This window comes from Bos javanicus, chromosome 22 (genome assembly GCF_032452875.1).
Source record: "Bos javanicus breed banteng chromosome 22, ARS-OSU_banteng_1.0, whole genome shotgun sequence".
Classification (NCBI taxonomy): Eukaryota; Metazoa; Chordata; class Mammalia; order Artiodactyla; family Bovidae; genus Bos; species Bos javanicus.
In genome coordinates this window covers 42482131-42506779 of record NC_083889.1, presented here as the reverse complement: position 1 = coordinate 42506779, position 24649 = coordinate 42482131, and the positions used below count along the sequence as shown (strand labels likewise).

The window sequence follows — 24649 nt, the reverse complement described above, 5'->3', positions numbered from 1 at the left end:
AGCCTGATGGTTTGATTCACTTGTACTGTGAACTGATTACTACAACAGGTTTAGTTAATATTCATCATTTCACACAGATACAGTAAAATGGAAAAAGATTTCTTTTTGTGATGAGAACTCTTAGGATCTACTGTCTTAACAGCTTTACTATAGTTCATCAGCAGTCATCATGTTGTACATGACAACCTTCAGTTCAGTTCAGTTCAGTTGCTCAGTTGTGTCTGACTCTTTGCAACACCATGGAATGCAGCACGCCAGGCCTCCCTGTCCATCACCAACTCGTGGAGTTTACTCAGACTCATGTCTGTTGAGTCAGTGATGCCATGCAACCATCTCATCCTCTGTCTTCCCCTTCTCCTCCTGCCTTCAATCTTTCCCAGCATCAGGGTCTTTTCAAATGAGTCAGTTCTTTGCATCAGGTAGCCAAAGTATTGGAGTTTCAGGTTCAACATCAGTCCTTCCAATGAATATTCGGGACTGATTTCCTTTAGGACGGACTGGGTGGATCAACTTGCTGTCCAAGGGACTCTCAAGAATCTTCTCCAACACCACAGTTCAAAAGCATCAATTCTTCTGCACTCAGCTTTCTTTATAGTCTAACTCTCACATCCATACATGACTACTGGAAAAACCATAGCCTTGACTAGACGGACCATTGTTGACAAAGTAATGTCTCTGCTTTTTAATATGCTGTCTAGGTTGGTCATAACTTTCCTTCCAAGGAGTAAGCGTCTTTTAAGTTCATGGCTGCAATCACCATCTGCAGTGATTTTGGGGCCCAGAAAAATAAAGTCAGCCACTGTTTCCCCATCTATTTGCTATGAAGTGATGGGACCAGATGCCATGATCTTCGTTTTCTGAATGTTGAGTTTTAAGCCAACTTTTTCACTCTCTTCTTTCACTTTCATCAAGAGGCTCTTTAGTTCTTCTTTGCTTTCTGCCATAAGGGTGGTTTCATCTGCATATCTGAGGTTATTGATATCTCTTCCAGCAATCTTGATTCCAGCTTGTGCTTCATCCAGTCCAGCATTTCTCATGATGTACTCTGTATATAAGTTAAACAAGCAGGGTGACAGCCTGTATACAATATACAGCCTTGTATATTGTATAAATCCTTTCCCGATTTGGAACCAGTCTGTTGTTCCATGTCCAGTTAAATTGAACAGTTCTATGAAGACCTACAAGACCTTCTAGAACTAATAATTCAAAAAGATGTCTTTTTGATTATACAGACTGGAATGCAAAAGTAGGAAGTAAAAAAATACCTGGAGTAATGGGAAAACTTGGCCTTGGAGTACAGAATGAAGCAGGGCAAAGGCTAACAGAGTTTTGCCAAGAGAATGCACTGGTCATAGCAAACACCCTCTTCCAGCAACATAAGAGAAGACTCTACGCATGGATATCACCAGATGGTCAACACCAAAATCAGACTGATTATATTCTTTGCAGCCAAAGATGGAGAAGCTCTATACAGTCAGCAAAAACAAGACTGGGAACTGACTGTGACTCAGATCATGAACTCATTATTGTCAAGTTCAGACTTAAATTGAAGAAAGTAAACTAGACCATTCAGGTATGACCTAAATCAAATCCCTTATGATTATACAATGGAAGTGACAAACAGATTCAAGGAATTAGATCTGATAGACAGAGTGCCTGAAGAACTATGGATGGAGATTCGTGACATTGTACATTGATTAAGACCATCCCCAAGAAAAAGCAATGCAAAAAGGCAAAAATGGTTGCCTGAAGAGGCCTTACAAACAGCTATGAAAAGAAGAGAAGTGAAAGGCAAAGGAGAAAAGGAAAGATATACCCATCTGAATGCAGAGTTCCAAAGAATAGCAAGGAGAGATAAGAAAGTCTTCCTCAGTGATGAATGCAGAGAAATAGAGGAAAACAATAGAATGGGAAAGACTAGGATCTCTTTAAGAAAAGTAGAGATATCAAGGGAACATTTCATGCAAAGATGGGCACAATAAAAGACAGAAATGATATGGATCTAACAGAGGCAGAAGAGATTAAGAAGCAGTGGCAAGAATACACAGAAGAACTGTACAAAAGATCTTCATGACCCAGATAAATGAGGGTCTGATCACTCACCTAGAGCCAGACTTCCTGGAATGTGAGGTCAAGTGGGCCTTAGGAAGCATCACTACGAACAAAGCTAGTGGAGGTGATGGAATTCCAGGTGAGCTATTTCAAAATACCTCATCCTAAAAGATGATGCTGTGAAAGTGCTGCACTCAATATGCCAGCAAATTTGGAAAACTCAGCAGTGGCCACAGGACTGGAAAATGTCAGTTTTCATTCCAGTCCCAGAGAAAGGCAATGCCAAAGAATGCTCAAACTACCGCACAATTGCACTAATCTCACACTCTAGTAAAGTAATGCTCAAAATTCTCCAAGCCAAGCTTCAACAGTACGTGAACCGTGAACTTCCAGATGTTCAAACTGGATTTAGAAAAGGCAGAGGAACCAGAGATCAAATTGCAAACATTTGTTGGATCATCGGAAAAGCGAGTTCCAGAAAAACATCTACTTCTGCTTTATTGCCCATGCTAAAGCCTTTGACTGTGTGGATCATAACAAAGTGTGGAAAAATATCATCCCTACGGTTAAGATAGAAGTGCCCACCCCTGCCTCCCACTGTGTCTAGTCTGTGTCTGATCTCTTTTCTATGAGTTTGTTGTTGTTTTGCTTAGATTCCACATGTAAGTGAGGTCATTCAGTATTTGTCCTATATTACTTATTTCACTTAGCATATAATGTCTTCAAGGTCCATACATGTTTTTGCATTGGGTAGGATTTTCTCACTTTCTTATGGCTGAAAAATATCCCATTGTACATATATACCACAGCATCTTTATTCATCCACAAATGGACACTTAGGTTGTTTCCATGTCTTGGCTGTTGTAAATAATGTTGCAGTGACTATGGGGGTGAAGATATCTTTTCAAGTTAGTGCTACTGTTTGCTTTGACTACATCCCAGAAGTGGAATGCTGGATCATTTGGAAGTTCTATTAAGTTTTTGAGGCACCTCCGTACTGTTTTCCACATGGCTATACCAATTTATAATCTTATCAACAGTGCACAAGGGTTCCCTTTTCTCTACATTTATACATATTTATCTCTTGTCTTTTTGATGATATCCATTCTAACAGTAGGAGTTGATGTCTCATTGTGGTTTTAATTTGCAATTCCTTAGTGACTAGTGATGTTGAACATTTCCCCGTGTATCTGTTGGTCTATTGTATATCTGCTTTGGAAAAATGTCTATTTAGGCCCTTTGCCCACTTTGCTGCCGCTGCCAAGTCGCTTTAGTCGTGTCCAACTCTGTGCGACCCCATGGACTGCAGCCTACCAGGCTTCTCCATCCATGGGATTCTCCAGGCAAGAACACTGGAGTGGGTTGCCATTTCCTTCTCCAGTGCATGAAAGTGGAAAGTGAAAGTGAAGTCACTCAGTCGTGTCTGACTCTTAGCGACCCCATGGACTGCAGCCCACCAGGCTCCTCCATCCATGGAATTTTCCAGGCAACAGTACTGGAGTCGGGTGCCATTGCTTTCTCCCTGCCCACTTTAACTGATTTTTTTTTTTTTTGCTATTGAGTTATATGAGTTCTTCATATATTTTTGACATTAACTGCTTATCAGATGTATGGTTTGCAGATTTTTTTCTCTATTTCACAGGTTGTCTTTTCATTTTGTTAATGTGTTCTTTTGTTGTGCTAAAGCTTTTTAGTTTGATGTAGTCCTACTTGTTTACTTTGGTTTTGTTGCTTGGATTTCAGGTGTGATTTACACACTTTTTATACATCCCAAATCAAACTGCTTTTATTTCCTCTGCCTAGATTAATGCTTCATGAAAAGTACTCAACAAATAATGGTATGCATATGTGTGTAAGTGTATATGAAGATAAGCATATAAATACATGCCTACACACATATTTTCAGTCTTTCACTTTATCATCATTCAACAAACCTCATAAATGTGTAAGTACTGATAAGTTATTTACTGAATCTATCTTTTAGAAGTACAGATGGGAGTAGTTCTTGGAAAAGATGAGGATAACTTTCACAAATCTTCCTTGGTTAGAAGAAATAGAGGTTTGTTGCCTGCTTTTTGGAAGGAAAGTTATGACCAACCTAGATAGCATATTCAAAAGCAGAGACATTACTTTGCCAACAAAGATTCATCTAGTTAAGGCTATGGTTTTTCCTGTGGTCATGTATGGATGTGAGAGCTGGACTGTGAAGAAGGCTGAGCTCCGAAGAATTGATGCTTTTGAACTGTGGTGTTGGAGAAGACTCTTGAGAGTCCCTTGGACTGCAAGGAGATCCAACCAGTCCATTCTGAAGGAGATCAGCCCTGGGATTTCTTTGGAAGGAATGATGCTAAAGCTGAAACTCCAGTACTTTGGCCACCTCATGCGAAGAGTTGACTCTTTGGAAAAGACTCTGATGCTGGGAGGGATTGGAGGCAGGAGGAGAAGGTGACGACAGAGGAGGAGATGGCTGGATGGCATCACTGACTCTATGGATGTGAGTCTGAGTGAACTCCGGGAGTTGGTGATGGACAGGGAGGCCTGGCGTGCTGCGATTCATGGGGTCGCAAAGAGTCGGACACGACTGAGCGACTGATCTGATCTGATCTGATCTGAAGCTGATATTTGGAAAGGTTACAATTTTCATAAGCTTTCACAAATAAATCATTATTCTTATCATTTCTGTGATATATTTTCTGAAGTTATGGAAAAGTGTTCTGAGTTCTCTGCTACCAACAGGTGGACTATCTGAATTACAGTTGATCTTTATAAAATATTTTCATTATCACTGGGGATCATTCACACTTAAAATCCCCCTTTTCTGACATTTTCTTGATCTCTAATCACTTTACCCCTATGTGAAACTCTAGTCCAACAAGGAAGAGCTCCTGATATAAAATATTTACAATTACAGGTCCTTGAGAAATAAACACAGGAAAAACACAATTCTTGATAGAGAACAGACAGTTCTGCTTAGTTTGTTGCTTGGATTAATAAGAGAGTTTATGCTATTTAATTTCAACATGGAATTTTACATGAAAGAATTGACTGGCAAAGGGTGAAATCATGATTCAAAGAATTTAACTTCTAGTTTTTACTGAAATGTTTTGGCAATATGGCTTCACTGTATTGGTGAAACACACACACACACACACATACACACACACACACACACACACACACACTCAATGCATGCAATAATAAGCTCTTGGTTGTCCCTGAATTTTTTTGATTGTTAACAGTACACAACGCTAGCCAGCAATGCCTTGCTAAAAAGAAATAACAAACAAAAAACTACAATTTTGTAACCCAGCAATTCTAAAGTACATCTCTTTCCAGAATTTTAGAACTTCTTTCTGTTTTCATGCTCCCACAATAACAAAAAAAGAAGCTTTTAATACTTTTATTCTTGTGCCTTTTAAAATAATTTTTCACTTCAGTTTTAACTTCTCAACAGAAAATTTGCTTACAATGACTTTGTCCATCTTTTTTATCAACATATTGTGTTTATTAAGTGATGCAAGCTGAGAGACTGAAATAGTAATTTCCACATGGGCAGGAGAAGTAATTACCTATTACTAATTAAAAGTAATATCCCCATGAAAAGCAAGTCACTGCAACCCCTTAATATGGAAAGCATGTAGTTGAGGACTGGGATTTGGGGCTGCCAATGTAGCTCATGACTGCATCAACAAAAACCAAGTTCCTTGCAGAAGTACCATCACTATACCTGTTCAGCAATCAATTCCTACCTCCCAATTCCTACCCTCCTTCAGCAAGCTCTCTTCCTCAAATAGCTGTACCATCAATCTCTTGCTAATCCTCAAGTCGCCCTTTCACTGTGCCCTTAGAAATTCATACTACTGAAAAGTACTTATATTCTCTATATTCTTTTAAGGGTCCTACGAGCTTCCCACATGGCACTAGTGAGTGGTAAATAATCCATTTGCCAGTTCAAGAGATGCAAGAGATTTGGGTTTGATCCCTGGGTTTGAAAGATTCCCTGGAGAAGGAAATGGCAACCCACTCCAGTATTCTTGCTTGGGAAACCCCATAGACAGAGGAGACTGGTGGGCTACAGTCTATGAGGCTGCAAAGAGTTGGACATGACTGAACACACATACAGTTTAACAGTCCTACACGCTTTACTTTAAATGAAACCTGGCTTTTCTCTGAGGTATTACTTCCTCTTCAAGTCTAGAGTTGAAGTTCACTTATGGAGTTTACCTGTGGTTCTACAGCCTTCAGTTCTGAAGCCATGGGACCGTGGCACTGGGAGAGAGTCTGCTCTTCTGACTGTGAAACCCTACCTTCTTTGAAACCTGAGGCATTGCACAGACAGGCCCTTCCATCCTTTCAGCTTCACATCATCCTCCACTCACTCCTTATACCTCCTCAGACATACCACTTGAGAACACACACTTGAGTAAAACCACACCATCCTATACACATTCTTGGAAAACACTGGGACCAGGCTCATCTTACCTTCTGATATACTGTTCGACACACTAAAAGTCCCTTAACCGCCTTTCCTTCAAAAGTCTTCCTCTCCTCTTTACTCCTTAATCCAGTCACATGGTCACATCTTGAGATTTAATTTCATTACTCTGAAATACTTAAAAAAATTTGAACTATATTCTGTTTCTTAATCTGGCAACTCTTTCCAGTTAACCTCTAGTGACAACACCTTTTAAATATATTGCTCCCAGGGATGCAAGAATTTGGGCTCTAGAGCCAAACTGTCTGGATTTGGATTCCAGTTCTACCACTTACTAGTTATATAATCTTTGCAGTTATGTGTTCTCTCTGTCTCTCTTTCCTTATTTGTAAAATGGTGATAATAATGACGCATCTCTCATAGAGTCTGTTAGGACTAAATGTTTAAATACATGTAAGCACTTCTAATAGTGTCTGCTGCTGCTGCTAAGTCTCTTCAGTCGTGTCTGACTCTGTGCGACCCCATAGACGGCAGCCCATCAGGCTCTGCCGTCCCTGGGATTCTCCAGGCAAGAACACTGGAGTGGGTTGCCATTTCCTTCTCCAATGCAGGAAAGTGAAAAGTGAAAGTGAAGTCGCTCAGTGGTGTCCGACTCCTAGCGACCCCATGGACTGCAGCCTACCAGGCTCCTCCGCCCATGGGATTTTCCAGGCAAGAGTACTGGAGTGGGTTGCCATTGCCTTCTCTAGCATATGGTAAACGTTCAATGTACATTAGCCATATAAGCTCTCTGACTTTCACACCATGAAATGCAGACTTTGAGATACAGTTTAATGAGTTTTGACCATCTCATACATCTGCATACCATAACTCATAAAGGTACACAACATTTCAATCACCCCAGACAGATCTTTTGTGCATCTTTTCAACCAGTCTCCACATTCATACCTTTTAAGGGAAAGCACTAATTTCTCTTACTGTAGATTAATTTTGTCTATTTATATAAATGAAATCACAGTAAATGGCTTCTCACACTCAGGCTAACATCTGAGGCTCATCAGTATTGATGCATGCATTGGTAGTTTGTTCTTGTTTTGCTGAGTAGTACCTCACTCTGTGCATAGAGCACCATTTGTTTGGTCTTCTGCTATTGAATTTTTGAGTTATTTCAACATTTTGGCCATCATAAATAAAGCTGTTGTGAAATGCAAATTTGTATATACATATTTTCATTTTCTTAGATAGACAGCAAGAAATAGAACTGTTGAATCAAAGGGCAAATATTTAACTTTATGAGAAACCTCCAAAGGTATTTTCAAAGTAGTTATACCATTTTCCACTTACACTAGACATTCATGAAATTGCTTTACATCTCAACAACATTTAGTATTTCTTGTCTCTTTTAGCCATTCTTAGTGGGTGAAGTAGTAGAGGTAACTTTTTTTAACTTGTACTTCCCTGACTGATAGTATAGAGCTTTTCTTCATATACTTATTTAATCAACTGTAAAAATCTCTGTTGAATTATTTTTGCCTTTAAAAAGTTATGTCTTTTCATTATAGAGTTGTAGGATCTAGTCTCAATAAGTCTGTTGTCAGTTATATATATTAAGAATATCATCTCCCATTTTGTGGCTTGCTTATTCATTTTCTTAATATCTTTTTGATGCATAGTTTTAAATTTCATTGAAGCCTATTTTGTCAATTAATTTCTTAATTATGGTTAATGCTTTCTGGGCCCTAAGAAATATCTTAAAGTAGCTTTTTGTATTTACATTCAGATCTATAATCCATCTCAAATTAATTTTTGTAAATGGTATGAAGTATGGGCTGAGGTTCATTTTTCTTTCTTGTATATACTCAGAATTTCCAGTTCTCAAAAAAAAAATTTTTTTCTCTGCCTATTGAAGTGTTCTGATGCTTTGGTTGATGTATACATGTGTGGGTATTCTGAACTTTTTATTGGTATCTATGCCAGGTACATAATATCTTGATTACTGTAACCTTATATGAAGTTTTGAAATCATGAGATATAAATTTTATTTTGAAAAGGTTTTGGCTATTCTTGGACCTGTGAATTTCTTTGTAAATTTTAGAAGTAGCTTATTAAATTCTGAAAAAAAAAAAAGAAAAAGCAGCAGCCTGCTGGCTCTGTAATTGGGATGAGACTGAATCTACAGATTTACTGAAAAAGTACTGGCATCTTAACAAATATAGCCTTCTCATTCATTAACAACGTGCTCCCGTTTATTTAGGTCTTCAATTTTTCTAAGCAATGTTTTACAGTTTTCAATGTAAAAGGCTAACATATATTTTGTTAAACTTACTCTTGAATATTTTTGATGCTGTTGTAAATGTCTTTAAAATTTATAAAGTTTTTAATTTTCCATGCTATGAATACATCTATATAGAAATACAAAATTGATTTTGGTATACTGACATTGTGTTCTGTGACCCTGTTAAACTCACTTATTTTAACTAGGTTTTGTTTGGTTTTTGTAGGTTCCCTAGAATTTTCTACAAGATGGTTATGTTGTCTGCAAAAACAGAAATTTTTACTTATTTTTCAATCTGTATGCTATAAAATTTCTCTTTGTTATCCTATTGCACTTGCTGGGGGACTTCGAATACAATGCTGATCAAAAGTTGTCAAGAGTGGATATCTTTGACTTGTTCCCCATCTGAGGAGTAAGTACTCAGTATTTCATCATTAAATATGATTGAATTGTAGGTTTTTATAGTGGTCTTTGATCAAGCTGAACAAGTTTCCTTCTGGTAATAGTTTGATGTGAGCCATCACAATGGCTGATGAATTTTCATCAATTGATTTTTCTACATTCACTGAGATGATTTTACAATTTTTTCCCTTTATTCTGTTAACATTATAAATTACACTGACTAATTATGAAATTGTAAGATTAACCTTGAATTCTTGGATAAACACTACTTGGTCATGATGTTAAGGATCCATATGTCTATGCTCACGAGTGATTCTGATTTATAGTTCTCTTTTGGGAATTACATTTCCTGGTTTTGGTATAAGAATTATGCTAGCCTCATTTTATTAAGTGAACTGGAAAATGTTATTTCTCCCTTATTATCTAAGAGCATTATTTTTCCTCAAATGTTTGGTGAGACTTACCCATAAATCTATCCGAACCTGGATTTTCTTTGTGGCAATGTTTTAAATTACAGATTCATTTTCTAAATATAGATATAAGGCTACTCAGATTTTCTACTTCTTTTAGTATCAGTTTTAGTAATTGTTTCTTTGAAAAAATTTTCCTACTTCATCTGCTGCTGCCAAGTCGCTTCAGTCGTGTCCGACTCTGTGCGACCCCATGGACTGCAGCCTACCAGGCTTCTCTGTCCATGGGATTCTCCAGGCAAGAACACTGGAGTGGGTTGCCATTTCCTTCTCCATACTTCATCTAAATTGTCAAATTTATTAGTATAAAATTGTTCACACATGCATGTGTGCTCAGTCGCCTCAGTCATGTCTGATCCTTTGTGGCCCTATGGATAGTAGCCTGCCAGGCTCCTGTGTTAACTGGATTCTCTAGGCAGGAATACTGGAGTGGGTTGCCATGCCCTACTTCAGAGGATCTTCCCAACCCAGGAATTGAACCTACATCTTCTGTACTGCAGGAGGATTCTTTTATCCACTGAGCCACCTGGGAAGTTCAAAATCGTTCATAATATTTCCCTATTTCCTTTTCCTTTACATCTCATTTTCATACTGACATTGTGTGTGTGTGTGGTCTGTCTTTTGCTTGATTAGTCTAGGTTTGTCACCTACTAAATAGTTTTTAAAAATTCACACCTGGTTTTATTGATTTTTTTCTCCATTGTCCATTTTGTTGACTTACTCTCTTGATTACTTCTTTCTGAATACTTTAGATACCTGTAATGCATCTCACAAATTTTGGTATGCTTTAACTACTAGTTAAAATCAGTAAAATATCAGTTAAATTATTTTCTAATATTCCCTGTAATTCTTGCTTATCTATAGGTTATTTAGAAGTATGTTGCTCTATTTTCAAGTACTTGGGGATTTTTCAATTACCTTTTTTGTTATTAACTTTAATAATCAAAGAACATACTTTGTATAATTTCAGTCTTTTTAACTTTGTTGAGAATAAAACAGCCTAATATATCATATATACTGGTGGAAATTCAATGTGCATTTGAACACAGTGTTACTCTGCAGCTGTTTGAGTAAACATTCTAGAAATGTCATATAAGTCAGGTTGATTGATAGCATTTTTCAAGTTTATTGATTTTCTGTCAATTTCTGAGAGGGGAGTGTTGAAATCATCTATAATTGAGCATTTATTTTTCTTCAGTTCTGTTAGTTTTTGCTTCATGCAATTTCAAGCACTGTTATGAGGTGTGTACATATTCAGGATTGTTCTATCTTCTACATGATTTGATCCCCTTATCCTTATGTCCTTATGTTCCATGTCCAGTTCTAATGGTTGCTTCTTGACCTACATACAGATTTCTCAGGAGGCAGGTCAGGTGGTCTGATATTCCCATCTCTTTTAGAATTTTCCAGTCTGTTGTGATCCACAGTCAAAGGCTTTGGCGTAGTCAATAAAGCAGAAATAGATGTTTTTCTGGAACTCTCGTGCTTTTCCAGTGATCCAACGGGTGTTGGTAATTTGATCTCTGGTTCCACTGCCTTTTCTAAATCCAGCTTGAAAATTTGGAAGTTCACAGTTCACATACTGTTGAAGCCTGGCTTGGAGAATTTTGAGCATTACTTTGCTAGCATGTGAGATGAGTGCAATTGTGTGGTAGTTTGAGCATTCTTTGGCATTGCCTTTCTTTGGGATTGGAAAGAAAACTGACATTTTCCAGTCCTGTGGCCACTGCTGAGTTTTCCAAATTTGCTGGCATATTGAGTCACAGCATTATCTTTTAGGATATGAAATAGCTCACCTGGAATTCCATCACCTCCACTAGCTTTGTTCATAGTGATGCTTCATAAGGCCCACTTGATTTTGCATTCCAGGATGTCTGGCTCTAGGTGAGTGATCACACTATCATGGTTATCTGGGTCATGAAGATCTTTTTTTGTATAGTTCTTCTGTGTATTGTTGCCACCTCTTCTTAATATCTTCTGCTTCTGTTAGGTCCATACCATTTCTGTCTTGTATTGTGCCCATCTTTGCATGAAATATTCCGTTGGTATCTCTAATTTTCTTGAAGAGATCTCTGGTCTATCCCATTCTATTGTTTTCCTCTATTTCTCTGCATTGATCACTGAGGAAGGCTTTCTTATCTCTCCATGCTACTCTTTGGAACTCTATATTCAAATGGTACATTTTTCCTTTTCTCCTTTGCCTTTTGTTTCTCTTCTTTTCATAGCTGTTTGTAAGGCCTCCTCAGACAGCCATTTTGCCTTTTGCATTGCTTTTTCTTGGGATCGTCTTGATCACTGCCTCCTGTACAACGTCACAAACTTCCGTCCATAGTTCTTCAGGCACTCTATCAGATCTAATCTTTTGAATCTGTTTGTCACTTCCACTGTATAATCGTAAGGGATTTGATTTAGGTCATACCCGAATGGTTTTCCATACTTTCTTCAATTTAAGTCTGAATTTGACAATAAGGAGTTCACGATCTGAGTCACAGTCAGCTCCCAGTCTTGTTTTTGCTGACTGTATAGAGAAGAATTCTCCATCTCTGGCTGCAAAGAATATAATCAATCTGATTTTGGTATTGACCATCTGGTGATGTTCATGTGTAGAGTCTTCTCTTGTGTTGCTTGAAGAGGGTTTTTGCTATGACCAGTGTGTTCTCTTGGCAAAACTCTGTTAGCCTCTGCCCTGCTTCGTTTTGTACTCCAAGGCCATATTTGCCTCTTACTCCAGTATGTCTTGACTTCCTACTTTTGCATTCAAGTCCCCTACAATGAAAAGGACATCTTTTTGGGGTGTTAGTTCTAGAAGGTCTTGTAGGTCTTCATAGAACCATTCAACTTCAGCTTCGTCAGAATTACTGCTTGTGACATAGACTTGGATTACTGTGATATTGAATGGTTTGCTTTGGAAATGAACAGAGATCATTCTGTCATTTTTGAGATTGCACCTAAGAACTGCATTTCAGACTCTTCTGTTGACTATGAAGGCTACTTCATTTCTTCTAAGGGATTCTTGCCCACAGTAGTAGATATAATGGTCATCTGAGTTAAATCCACCCATTCCAGTCTATTTTAGTTTGCTGATTCCTAAAATGTTGATGGTCACTCTTGCCATTTCCTGTTTGACCACTTTCAATTTTCCTTGATTCATGGACCTAACATTCCAGGTTCCTATGCAATACTGTTCTTTACAGCATCGGACTTCCATTGCCAGTGACATCCACAACTGGGCATTGTTTTTGCTTTGACTCCATCTCTTCATTCTTTCTGGAGTTATTTCTTCACTCTTCTCCAATAGCATATTTGGCACCTACCGACCTGGGGAATTCATCTTTCAGTGTCATATCTTTTTGCCTTTTCATAGTGTTCATGGGGTTCTCAAGGCAAGAATACTGAAGTGGTTTGCCATTCCCTTCTCTGGTGGACTACATTTTGTCAGAACTCTCCACCATGACCCATCTGTCTTGGGTGGCCGTACATGGCATGGCTCATAGTTTCATTGAGTTGGACAAGACTGTGGTCCATGTGATCTGTTTGATTAGTTTTCTGTGACTGTGGTTTTCATTCTGTCTGCCCTCTGAGGGATAAGGATAAGAGGCTTATGGAAGCTTCCTGATGGGAGAGACTGACTGTGGGAGAAACTGACTGTGGAAGAAACTGGGTCTTGTTCCACCAGACATTTACCCTGTTGGTAACACAACTACTTTGCCAATTCCAAGTGCCAGAGTAATTCAGTGCCATTTTCTCCCTTTGTTTTTTTTTTTTTTTCTCACTGATTTAACTCCTGAAGTATCTTTTATATGTCTTTCTCCTCTACTTGCTACTATACTCATTTTCAGGTTAATTATGTCTCACCTGGATTTTGCACAGACTTTTAATTGGTCTCTCTGCCTCCAGCTATTTTTATTCTGACAATGTATTCATTTTCTAGAACACAGATGACATTATGAAACTTCTCTATGTTAACATTTAAAAAGAAATCTCTAGTGGACTGAAAAACAAACTTTTTATCATGGCTTTTAAGGCCCTTCATGATTTGTTTCATCCACCCTTCTTTTCCAGCATTGTGAGTCTGTACATTCTCATTATATATCCCAGTTAAGGGATCAAACATGACATGAACCTCCATGCTTTCATTTGTGTGTATTCACAATTTAGCTCCAGTATCTCCACTTAGAACAAGCTCAAACTTGGCTAGGCAAGTCTGATACTTCCTTTTACCGGCATTCCCCACCTAAGACTAGTTTGGTACTAACACAGTCCATCATCATTAACTGTTTATACGGTTGCCTCCTCTGCCTACTATAATCTCCTTGATGAAAAGACTGTGTTTCATTCACCTCTGGATTCATTTGTCACAGACCTTGGCCTACAGAAGGGGCTCAACAAACATCTGTTCACTGAAACAAACTGCAAATTTAGACTTTTATTATGATAACATATTCATAAATTATAAAACATTGATTCAGGTCAAGAGAAAATAGTAAAATGGTAATAAGTATGAACTAACATTAACTAAAGCACTTACTATGAGCTTGGCAAGGTTCTAAGTAATAACCTATTTAATACTAGCAACTCTATAAAGCAGATTCTATAGTTGCTATGACCTAACCTATGAGGAAACTGAAGCACAGAGAGATAACTGACTTGCCCAGGGGCCCAAAGACAGGAAATGACAACTAGGAGTCAAACCCCCCTACAATCTAGCTCTGGAGGCCCACACTTTAACAATATCTGCCTGTTCATATGATTTGAAAAGACAGTGATCCTTATACTAGGTAATCATTCATTTCTCGGAACAAACATTTTTATGTGTAGTTGTTCCCACTACACATAACCATTCAGGGTCAGCAGAAAAAACCATGAAAGTCCTCTTCTTTGCCCAAATCTCTTCAACAACCATACTAGACAGGTGAATGGAGTGAAAAACAGATAATAAATAATTTGCACATGAAAATATTTACAAACTGTCAAATTTAAGTACCATAAATACTATTTTGGATTCTAGGTTAGAATGATCTTACTGAGAAGCCATTCTCTAATTATATATTGAATATAGATCTAAAAAGTCTGTCTCCCCCTTTCTCTGTTCATTCATTGACACTCATGAAATTAAATATTGTTGAGAATGAAAAAATTTCTAAATAATTGGCTCTATGGGAAAAATAATCTTTAAGGAAAAAATTTAAAAACAATATGCCACACTTTCAGTTTGTAATAAAATCTATAACATATTCCATCAGAGTTGTGGTACAAGAAAATACAACTCCTAAAGAGTAATTCTATCTATTTAAATGACAAACAGTGGGTGTTGAGTGGTAAAAATTACTAAAAGAATTTGGTGTTGTAATTTATCATACTACTTTGTTATATCGCCAATGAAAGATTCATTTTCAGCAGTATCTCATCCTCAGACTTCCTATTCAAATAGAATTAAATTCACTGTACATTAATACATACTTTGGTGGCAAGACATTGATGTTCATCTGATACCATCACCAACTAATTGAAATTATATTAAAGAAGAAGTAAGATTGATTTCAGTGAGTCCTGACTAAGTGGCTACCTCCACTGTTTAATAGGATGGTTATTAACTTTTAAAACTGCTCTTGTCATTGAAAACCTAAATTAAAAGTATAAAATGTTATAAGCTAAATGTTAAGATGAATCCATCATAATTAAGAATAACATGAAAAATAAAATTTTTTATTAGATAGGGTGAACATTCTACAGTAACTGGAACAGTAAGTAGCCTCTAAATAAATATTCATGTCAGTGTGGCTATAAAAATATCAACTCTATTTGCTGCCTCTGGTTATGTGAAGGCTTTAGCTAAGGATCCAAGGAAAACTGGACCATTTGGCAATTTCCTCAAAATTAGGGGTTGCAAACTATAGTTGAGAGGGGCCAGGTAGGTCACTTAAATGAGTCAACCAGAAAAGCTCTGACTGTACCCACATTCTTACGAATGGAGAAGATTAAACTTCATAGGAGAACTTAAAGCTCCATTATAAGTGTGCAGTTGCCACTCAGCTTTGACTTCCTGATGTTCAAGAAAGCAGAGTCAGTTAATGTCTCAATTTTTTAAAAAAGAGGTCAGAAATATTATGTGAAATTGCCTGATTTAAAATGTCAGCTGAAATGCTTTTAAAATACTATATTTTGAAGTTTATCAACAAAATATCTATGGCTCTTTAAAAGCAGAAAAAAGTGAAAAGTGCTTTGGCAAAAAGCAGAGAACTGGGGCCAATATCACCCCAACACCAGGGAGAACCCTAGTCATGGCATTTTGAATGAATGGAGTGCTCTGTGTCACCTTACTGCTCTTTGTGGAAATTTCCCTTAAAACATGACTCAGTTTTGATTCAATAAGGACTCATTTGGAACAGACTATATTAGTAGTGGAAAGGAAATACCCTCTACTGCTGTAGCATCTCCTAGACGGGGTTGGGGGTGGGTGATGAGGAAAAATGAGATAAAGTTTTAGAATCGAGTTTCTTAATAGTTGCTTGAATACTCCTGGACATTTATAGAACATGTAAGCACATTAGAAAGCTTATACAATTTGTCCATGATAAACTCATTATTTTATGTCCCAAGTTACTAGGCATATTAGGACCTGTCAATTGTTCAACAGTTACTAAGCACTTAATATGTTCTACACTCATAAGGACCAGGAATAAAAGCCAAATGAGACATGCTGACAGTCTAAAGGGGGAGACAGACATGTAAACACAGAATTAAAGTGCTGGGTGAACAAGTGTTATGAGAATTATGAATCTGTGGATGGTAATGATGATAACTGTACCCAAAAATGTCTAGTCAACAGAGGGGAAACCATGGAGGGCTTCCTGGAAGATGTAGCACCTAAAGAGCAAATAGGAGATAAAATCCTTATCTAAAGTTTGGCCTATGTGTGTAGATTATAATTATGTACAGAATGATTACTTCAGATTTCAAAACTATATTCAGACACTTCAGTTAGTCAATCGACAAGGGTGACTGAAGTCACAAAAGCAAGGTAATGACAATCCTAAACCACACACAGAATAATGTATGGGTCTTACATATGATTTAACTCTTGGAAACTACCTAACACTGAACTCTAAACAATCTTAGATGAATAAGGAAATCATACCCAAATATAAGACAATGGATACAATTTTATTTGTAAGGCACTAAAGCATTTCCTTAATGTCTTAAATAATTAAACCTTAATAACTGAAGTATTTGCATTTAATCTTTTGCATTTGTGAATGTTTAATATACAATGAATTAAAATAATTCTTCTATAAACATAAACCATCAATTTATTCCACAGTCCAGCTCTATGTGTTATTGGTTCAGTCTCCAAGATTTCTCAGACTCAAAACCTCAGTTTTTCTTGATTCCTCCCCTTCCCTATTTATAGCCACTTTAGCATCAAGCCCTAAAAACAATGATCAGGATGTTCCCATGTCTCCACCTTCCATTTGCTCAGCCCACTGCACTGATTCATACATCAAAACTTGTTAATGAAGTTACTTATGGCCTCTTGATAGCCATATTCCCAAATATTTTCACATACTGACTTTCTCTTAGCAAAACTTTGTTGGTTTCGACACACTTTACTCTGCTTCATGCTTCGCATCACTTTCTCATTGTTGCCCTGCCTCCTTCATGCATTCTTCTTCCTTTGCCCATCCCTTTTCCTGGGCAAGTCCTTGTATTTCCTCCTCTAGACTCTTTTATTGTTGCTGCTGCCACTCTCTATTCTCTTTGCAGGCAATTTCATCCATTCTCATGATTTTAGGTGCCACTTGTACGCTGAGTTCAGTTCAGTTCAGTCACTCAGTCATGTCCAACTCTATGTGACCCCATGGACTGCAGCACGCCAGGCTTCCATGTTCATCACCAACTCCCGGAGCTTACTCAAACTCATGTCCATAAACTCGGTGATGCCATGCAACCATCTCATCCTTTGTTGTCTTCTTCTCCTCCCGCCTGCAATCTTTCCCAGCATCAGGGTCTTTTCCATTGAGTCAGTTCTTCACATCAGGTGGCCAAAGTATTGGACTGAAACTCTTCCAATGAATGAAAGTGAAGTCTTTCAGTCGTGTCCGACTCTCTGCGACCCCATAGACTGTAGCCTACCACGCTCCTCCATCCATAGGATTTTCCAGGCAAGAATACCGGAGTGGGTTGCCATTTCCTTTTCCAGAGGATCTTCCTAACCCAGGGATTGAACCCGGGTCTCCCACATTGTAGGCAGATGCTTTACCGTCTGAGCCACCAGGGAAGCCCTTCTAATGAATATTCAGGACTGATTTCCTTCAGGATGGACTGGTTGGATCTCCTTGCAGTCCAAGGAACTCTCAAGAATCTTCTCCAACACCACAGTTCAAAAGCATCAATTCTTTGGTGCTCAGCTTTCTTTAAGTCCAACTCTCACATCCATACATGACTACTAGAAAAATCATAGCTTTGACTAGATGGACCTTTGTCAGCAAAGTAATGTCTCTGCTTTTCAATATGCTATCTAGGTTGGTCATAGCTTTTCTTCCAAGGAATAAGTATCTTTTAATTTCATGGCTGCAATCACCATCTGCAATGATTTTGGAACCCCCCAAAATAAAGTCTCTCACTGTTTCCCCATCTATTTGCCATAAAGTGATGTGACTTGATGCCATGATCTTCGTTTTCTGAATGTTGAGTTTTAAGCCAACTTTTTCACTCTCCTCTTTCACTTTCATCAAGAGACCCCAAAATCAGCCCGAATTCTCAATCTGAATGTTTCAGACTCCTTTACCAACATTTCCATGTTTCCTTTTTAACCTTTCTCCTGGATTTCTATGTATTGATTCTGTCGCCAGTCATCCAAACTAGGAAGCCAACTCAGCGTCATCCTTGACTTTTCCTTCTTCATTTCTAATTAATTTTCAATTAAAACTATCACCTATAGTTATTTTCCAACTCCGCTTCCTCATCTACACTCTGATTTCTATTTTCCAACTTCAGGACCTCATTTCTTTTACCTAGATTATTCATCTACTCATTCATCCATTTTTATAATTATTGACTGTCTCTGTGTGTGTCTTCATTGCTCAGTCATGTCCAACTCTTTGTGGCCTCATGGACTGTAGCCTACTGGGAGAGTCAATTCCTAGGTAGGTTGATAAGAAGTCTGGGGTCCCTGAGGAGGAGAGAGGGGTCTGGGGCTTTCAAGGGGGATCAAGGGGTCTGGAGTTCTCAAGGAAAAGAAAAGGAAAAATTTTTTTTTTTTAAAGCCCAGAGCTGATGATTGCACAACAAAACAACTCATCTTGCTCAAGGATATGTTTTCCCTTAAACTCTGTAACAATGATTATATAACAACAATGTATCCTGCTTGAGGACATCTTTCTCCCTCTTAAGAACCTTCTGACTAATCCTGTTATCTTAAAATGTATATTCTGGGAGTGGGTCTGGTAAGACCTTTACAACCTTTAGACATTCTTTTGACTTACTGTAATAACCAATTGAAAAAGTATATAGCTCCCTTGTTAAGACTAGTGAGGGGAGCACTCTCCATCCCCTTTCTGATGTCTATGTCAGAAGCTTCCTCTGTCCCTTTATATACTTTAATAAAACTTCGCTACAAAAAAGCTCTTGAGTGATCAAACCTGGTCGTTGGTCCTGAAGATAAATCTTCTTCTTTGGAGACCACGATTTCGACATCATTCACAGTAAGCTATCACTATCAGGCTCCTCTGTCCATGGAATTCTCCAGATTGCTGTTCCTGGAGTGGGTCGCTAGTCCCTTCTCCAGGGGATCTTCCTAACTCAGGGATTGAACCTGGGTCTCCTGCACTGCAGGCAGATTCTTTACCATCTGAATCTCCAAGTGTCTAGGAGGAGTCAGGTCCTGCTATAGGCACTGGGGATACAAGACTGACAAAATGATATAAAACCCTGCTCTCATGGAGCTTACCTTCTTGCTACAATTGCACTGACTTTCTAACTGGTCCTGTTGACTTCTAGTCTCATCCTTCCCACCCATCCTCCAAAGTGATACTCCATCTAAAATGCAAATCTGACCAGGCACTCCTCCTGCAAGCCCTTCGGTAGCTCCCTATCACCTATGAGATAAAAGTTCAGGATCTGTGGCTGTAAACACAAAGCCTACCAGGAGGTTGCCCGGTTTTCCTCTCCAGCCTTACTACTTTCCTACTGGTCTCTTTTCAGCAACACTGAATTATTGGACTTACCTGCGCATCTCATGCAGCTACTCTTACTGCTACTATTTCTCTTCTAGGAATACCACCCCCACTCAACCTGGTTAATGCCTTCTTATCTTTCAGGGTCCAGCTCAGGCATCCTCTTCTTTAGGAGCCCTTCTCTGATCATTCCCCTGGTGCTCCACAGTCACTGTGGGTTCTGCTCACGCAGCATGTACTACATGATACAGAACCGCTCTGTTTAAATATGTCTTAGTTCATTGGACCATAAGTTTCTGATGTTATTTCACATCCATTCCTCTACTGCTACTGCCCTAGTCCTCATTATCCCAATCTGGAGTACTGCATATGATATCCTCGTCTGCACTTTTTAGTCCCCTCAAGCCATTCCAAATGTCACTACCAGATTAATCTTCCCAAGCACAGAATTGACTGTATGTTCCTCTTCAAACCAAGCTTAATAGTTTCCTTTTCTCTCTAAAGTGGCTCCCGAAGAGTGGAATATGCATTGCATGTGAATGGTTTTAGACTGTTCATGGGCATGGCATTAAATGGCTATGGATCACAGAATACAAATTTCCCTCTATCAGTTTTGTTTCAATCCTAATTATGCCCAAGAAAATGTTTCAACATGTATCTAACTCTTGATAAGTTCCTATTAATTTAAGAGTAGGCCTCAGGACAGAACCCTTAACAGGAAATAGTACTTAACTAGACTCTAAAATACTGTTTGTTTTCAGTATGTTCATTGTTATGGCTAATTTCTATTTCTGTAAAGTTATACTGGTTTTCCATTCATAAGTGTGATATAACTTAAAAATAAATTTAAGTAAAAAAATAAAGTTGAGTTCGTTTAAAAGTAAAGTATTATTTACACTGGAACAGTTAGTATCCAAATATGGTAAAGTCATGAGAGTAGTACTGAAATGACTGACATTTGAAAAAGACTAGTCAGTCATACTAGGCCAAAATTTATTAGCCTGTTACCTACTGCTTACCTACTTATACATTATGCTGCTTGGGGTCTCAGAGGTTATAAAAATCTCCCAACCTGTATCAGGCTATTGGATTACAGAACTGAGGTTTCCTTAAGGCTACTTTAAGAAATCTGGCAACAATGATGTATCATCCTTTCTTCTTCAAATATGCACCACTTTCCAGCCTCCACATTTTCACTTATGCTAGAAATGCTCAGTTTTGCATCTCTACCTGTTGAAATTCTACTAATACAGTCCTTCAAAGTCAATGAAAAGAACAATCTCCTTCATGTTCAGTGTTCACTCAGTCGTGTCCAACTCTTTGCAACTCAATGAACTGCAGCACACCAGGCCTCCCTGTTTATCATCAACTCCTGGAGTTTACCCAAACTCATGTCCATTGAGTCGGTGATGCCATCCAACCATCTTATGCTCTGTCATCCCCTTCTCCTCCTGCCCTCAATCTTTCCCAGCATCAGGGTCTTTTCAAATGAGTCAGTTCCCCGCATCAGGTGGCCAAACTATTGGAATTTCAGCTTCAACATCAGTTCTTCCAATGAACACCCAGGACTGATCTCCTTTAGGATGGACTGGTTGGATCTCCTTGCAGTCCAAGGGATTCTCAAGAATCTTCTCCAACACCACAGTTCAAAAGCATCAATTCTTCAGTGCTCAGCTTTCTTTATGGTCCAACTCTCACATCTACACATGACTAACTGGAAAAGCCATAGCCTTGACTAGATGGACCTTTGTTGACAAAGTAATGTCTCTCCTTTTTAATAAGCTGTCTAGGTTGGTCATAACTTTCCTTCCAAGGAGTAAGCATCTTTTAAGCTCATGGCTGCAGTCACCATCTGCAGTGATTTTGGAGCCCAGACAAATAAAGTCAGCCACTGTTTCCACTGTTTCCCCATCTATTTGCCATGAAGTGATGTGACCAGATGCTATGATCTTCGTTTTCTGAATGTTGAGCTTTAAGCCAACTTTTTCACTCTCCTCTTTCACTTTCATCAAGAGGCTCTTTAGTTCTTCACTTTCTGCCATAAGGGTGGTGTCATCTGCATATCGAGGTTGTTGATATTTCTCCTGGCAATCCTGATTCCAGCTTGTGCTTCTTCCAGCCCAGCGTTTCTCATGATGTACTCTGCATATAAATTAAATAAGCAGGGTGACAATATACAGCCTTGACGTACTCCTTTTCCTATTTGGAACCAGTCTGTTGTTCCATGTCCAGTTCTAACTGTTGCTTCCTGACCTGCATACAGGTTTCTCAAGAGGCAGCTCAGGTGGTCTGGTATTCCCATCTCTTTCAGAATTTTCCACAGTTTATTGTGATCCACAGTCAAAGGCTTTGGCATAGTCAATAAAGCAGAAATAGATGTTTTTCTGAAACTCTTTTGCTTTTTTGATGATCCAGTGGATATTGGCAATTTGATCTCTGGTTCCTCTGCCTTTTCTAAAACCAGCTTGGACATCTGGAAGTTCATGGTTCACATATTGCTGAAGCCTAGCTTGGAGAATTTTGAGCATTACTTTACTAGCGTGTGAGATGAGTGCAATTGTGAAACCTTTTCTTATCCTGCAGTCAGATCGATTTCCATCCCTTTCACTGTACCAACAGCACATTCTCTCTCTACTGTGCTTCCTATCACAGTTTTGGTGATACTCTAGATATTCAAACAATTATATTTTTCCACTTCATAAATCTTAAGCTCTTTAACTGGAGGGAAGAGAATACATCTATTCATTTTTAATACAATCATGTAACCTAACAAATGCTTCATATACAGCATAGGCCCAGAATTAATATTTACTGAAATGAATTTAATATTTTAAGCAATATTCATGTGACACTTACAATTTTGCGCTTAATCATGAAGAGTGGGATTTTTGCATGAAGAGGGGTTGAAGACAATTCCTTATGGACTGTAGATAGATACAATCTTCTTTTTATGTTCCTCAAATCAGTAATTCTGAAAAAAGAGAGAGAAGATAAAAAGATTCCCATCAATATAATAACCACTTTTTTGGATAATCATCAAACTGATGTAATCTATCATATAGGCCCTTTTCAACAGGGAGATCAAATGCAGAATTTAAAAATTGCCTTTTTCTTTGAAGAAGTAATAAAATGTCTTCCTTAAATTCAAAGTGCACACATGCCTGAGTGTATAAATTCACTTAATATGCTAATTTATTTCAGTACTCTACCCTATATTACTAGTCTTCCAGCCTACGAAAAAATTCAATTTGTATGAACTGAGAAGCTGCTAGCCTTTAATAACCATGCTTGTTCCAGCCCCTTAAGCTTGTGTTATCTTGGGACATACTGTCACCTACTAAATAGGAAAACATTATGGGTTTCTTTTCCTAAAAATTCACCTGTCATTTTATATAGGCTCTTGGCCTGCTTAGAGACAGACACAAAACACTGACTGTCGGTTTCACTTTCCAAGCACATATCTTCAAGCCAGAATTATAATACACAAGTTTATTGCTCACTACTCAGGTCAACCCACAGTGATACCAAGGACACTGAATTTGAACATCTTTAATAGATTTAGACCACAGCTATGATCACAGAGATTAGGTTTGCTTCAAATTGATAGAGGCTCATTTTTATGTTCTGCTTCTTTTAGGTCTCAGAGGTAACAGAGCAGGCTTAAAATAGCCAAACCTGTCTCAAGCTGCATACTGAAGCATTGATGCTTCCTTAAAAACTGTCTTTTTATTCTCCAATAATAGTGATATTTACCCCACTTTTGAGCAACTTTGTCTGGGTGCACTAACTGCAAATTTTCTACAATTAGCAATTCCTCAAGAAGACATTTCATTCAAATATACTGCTACCAATATTTATAGTGTAATTAACTATAGTGTAAATCAACACAGGCTTTGCCAGACCTATCCCTTGCCTCCCCTTCACACTTTTCTAATCTCATTAAAACTATCACTAAACAATGTTAAAAAATAGGTACAATAAATATTAGGAGAAATGATTTCAGAATATTCCCCAGACCTAAAAATTCTACCCTACCTGCACTAAACAATACCATAAATTCATTTAAAAAGCAATAAAGTGTTTCAAGTCATTGTCAGAGTCAAGGTTTAAAATGTAAAAGTGTTAACACTACTGAGGTTTTACCCTTACAGAGATTAAGAAAATGTAGAATATTTGCCCTAGGGTACTATAGTCAAAGTGGGAGGAACACATGGAGGGGAGGCAAAAAATATTAGATCACCTTTCATACCAACCTTTTAAAGTGTATTTATGTAACTTTCATTACACAGATAGTGCAGCAATATGTTTATATATATTTGAAATAATAAATGTATCCATATGGTTAGTGTTCTCAAACATTTTACCATAGGATTCAGGATCAAATATGTTTGTAAGGCATTGTCAAAAGGGCTGCTATTAACTCTCTTCAGTATCAAGTACTGATTAGGAAATGAAAAACTATACATACAGCAATTTTGCAAAGAAAATGAGAACAAAAAATTCCCTTGAATCAAACAAAATGTTTGATTGCCATCAACCAAAAACTTATTTGAGACACCATTTTATTAAGGTTTGCTTTGCTTGTAGGGATAAGACTATGTCATTTTTATTTGAAGAGGTATGGATCAAATTCCAAACAGAGGACTATCTGAGTATACTCCCACTTCATCAACAGATGGAACAACAGGAACATTCATTCATTCACTTTTTCAACCAATATTCCCTGAGCCAAGCCAACATCCTGGGTATATTTTGGGGAATACAACAGTGAAAAAGTCAGGATTTCGACCTTCCTAGAGCTTCTAGTCCTGTGGAAAAGGCAGGTAAAAAAAGTATAATG

General features: G+C 38.0%; 1 protein-coding gene across 7 annotated transcripts in view; it reads right to left on the bottom strand.

Moving 5' to 3' along the window:
• CFAP20DC (CFAP20 domain containing) overlaps positions 1-24649 on the bottom strand; it is a 268693-nt gene that overhangs the window by 140685 nt on the left and 103359 nt on the right. For all 7 annotated transcript variants that reach the window (XM_061396525.1, XM_061396524.1, XM_061396526.1 and 4 more), the window contains one exon: positions 22666-22780. In XM_061396525.1, the coding sequence (XP_061252509.1) occupies positions 22666-22780 (115 nt within the window). The remainder of the gene's footprint in view (positions 1-22665; positions 22781-24649) is intronic.